Source organism: Trypanosoma conorhini (genome assembly GCF_003719485.1).
Source record: "Trypanosoma conorhini strain 025E chromosome Unknown Tco_14.4_contig_00007, whole genome shotgun sequence".
Classification (NCBI taxonomy): domain Eukaryota; phylum Euglenozoa; class Kinetoplastea; order Trypanosomatida; family Trypanosomatidae; genus Trypanosoma; species Trypanosoma conorhini.
The window spans coordinates 42,322-42,895 of record NW_021704093.1 but is presented as its reverse complement, the minus strand read 5'-3'; the positions used below and the strand labels follow the sequence as shown (position 1 = coordinate 42,895).

General features: G+C 64.5%; 1 protein-coding gene across 1 annotated transcript in view, besides 1 other annotated feature; it reads left to right on the top strand.

The window, feature by feature from the left end:
• Tco025E_00341 (Tcoingi protein) overlaps positions 1-210 on the top strand; it is a gene marked incomplete at both ends in the record, with an annotated part of 522 nt that extends 312 nt beyond the window's left edge. Inside the window, one exon of the mRNA XM_029367284.1 lies at positions 1-210. This exon is cut by the window's left edge and continues 312 nt beyond it. Coding sequence (XP_029232617.1) covers positions 1-210 — 210 coding nt within the window.
• Positions 211-289: 79 nt separating this feature from the next.
• Positions 290-311: a microsatellite.
• Positions 312-574: the final 263 nt, after the last annotated feature.

The following is a 574-nucleotide window of genomic DNA, read 5'->3' as shown; positions in this document are numbered from 1 at the left end:
AGGGGCGCCGGGGAGGGGAGGGGCGCCGGGCATCAGCTGGTGTTCTTAGATTCCTGCGGGTCGCTCACGAGGGTCGGCAAATGTGCAAACAAGTTGGGGTCATCACTGCCACGGCGCGACGGCGGCCGCCGCGGGGGCGGCGAGGAGGGGGAGGAGGACAACAACGGGGGAGGGTGGGCTCGCCGCCTCAGTAGTACGAGTAACAGTTGAGGTAGTAATGCACACGGCATCGCGTCGTCAACCTGCGCCAGGCGCCTTCCGATGGTAATTCCATTTCCACGCATCATTCGCGGCAGCAGCAGCAGCAGCAGAGGGGGAGATCAGGGCGTGCGTGTCTTTGTGTGTGTAGGGGGGAGGAGGAGGAGGGACCCGTCACGGGCGCCGTCAGCTGGTAGTGCATGTTGTCAGTTATCTCCAGTCATGTACAGCGCTCGGAGTGAGTATTGAATTGAGTGCATCATGCGCCGGGCACACGGGCAGCGGACCGGGGGACTCTCGCGCGTGCTTCGTACCGTCGCGCCGCACTGGCTGCGGGGACGCATAGCGACACCGCTGCCGGGGGCAAAACAAAGAG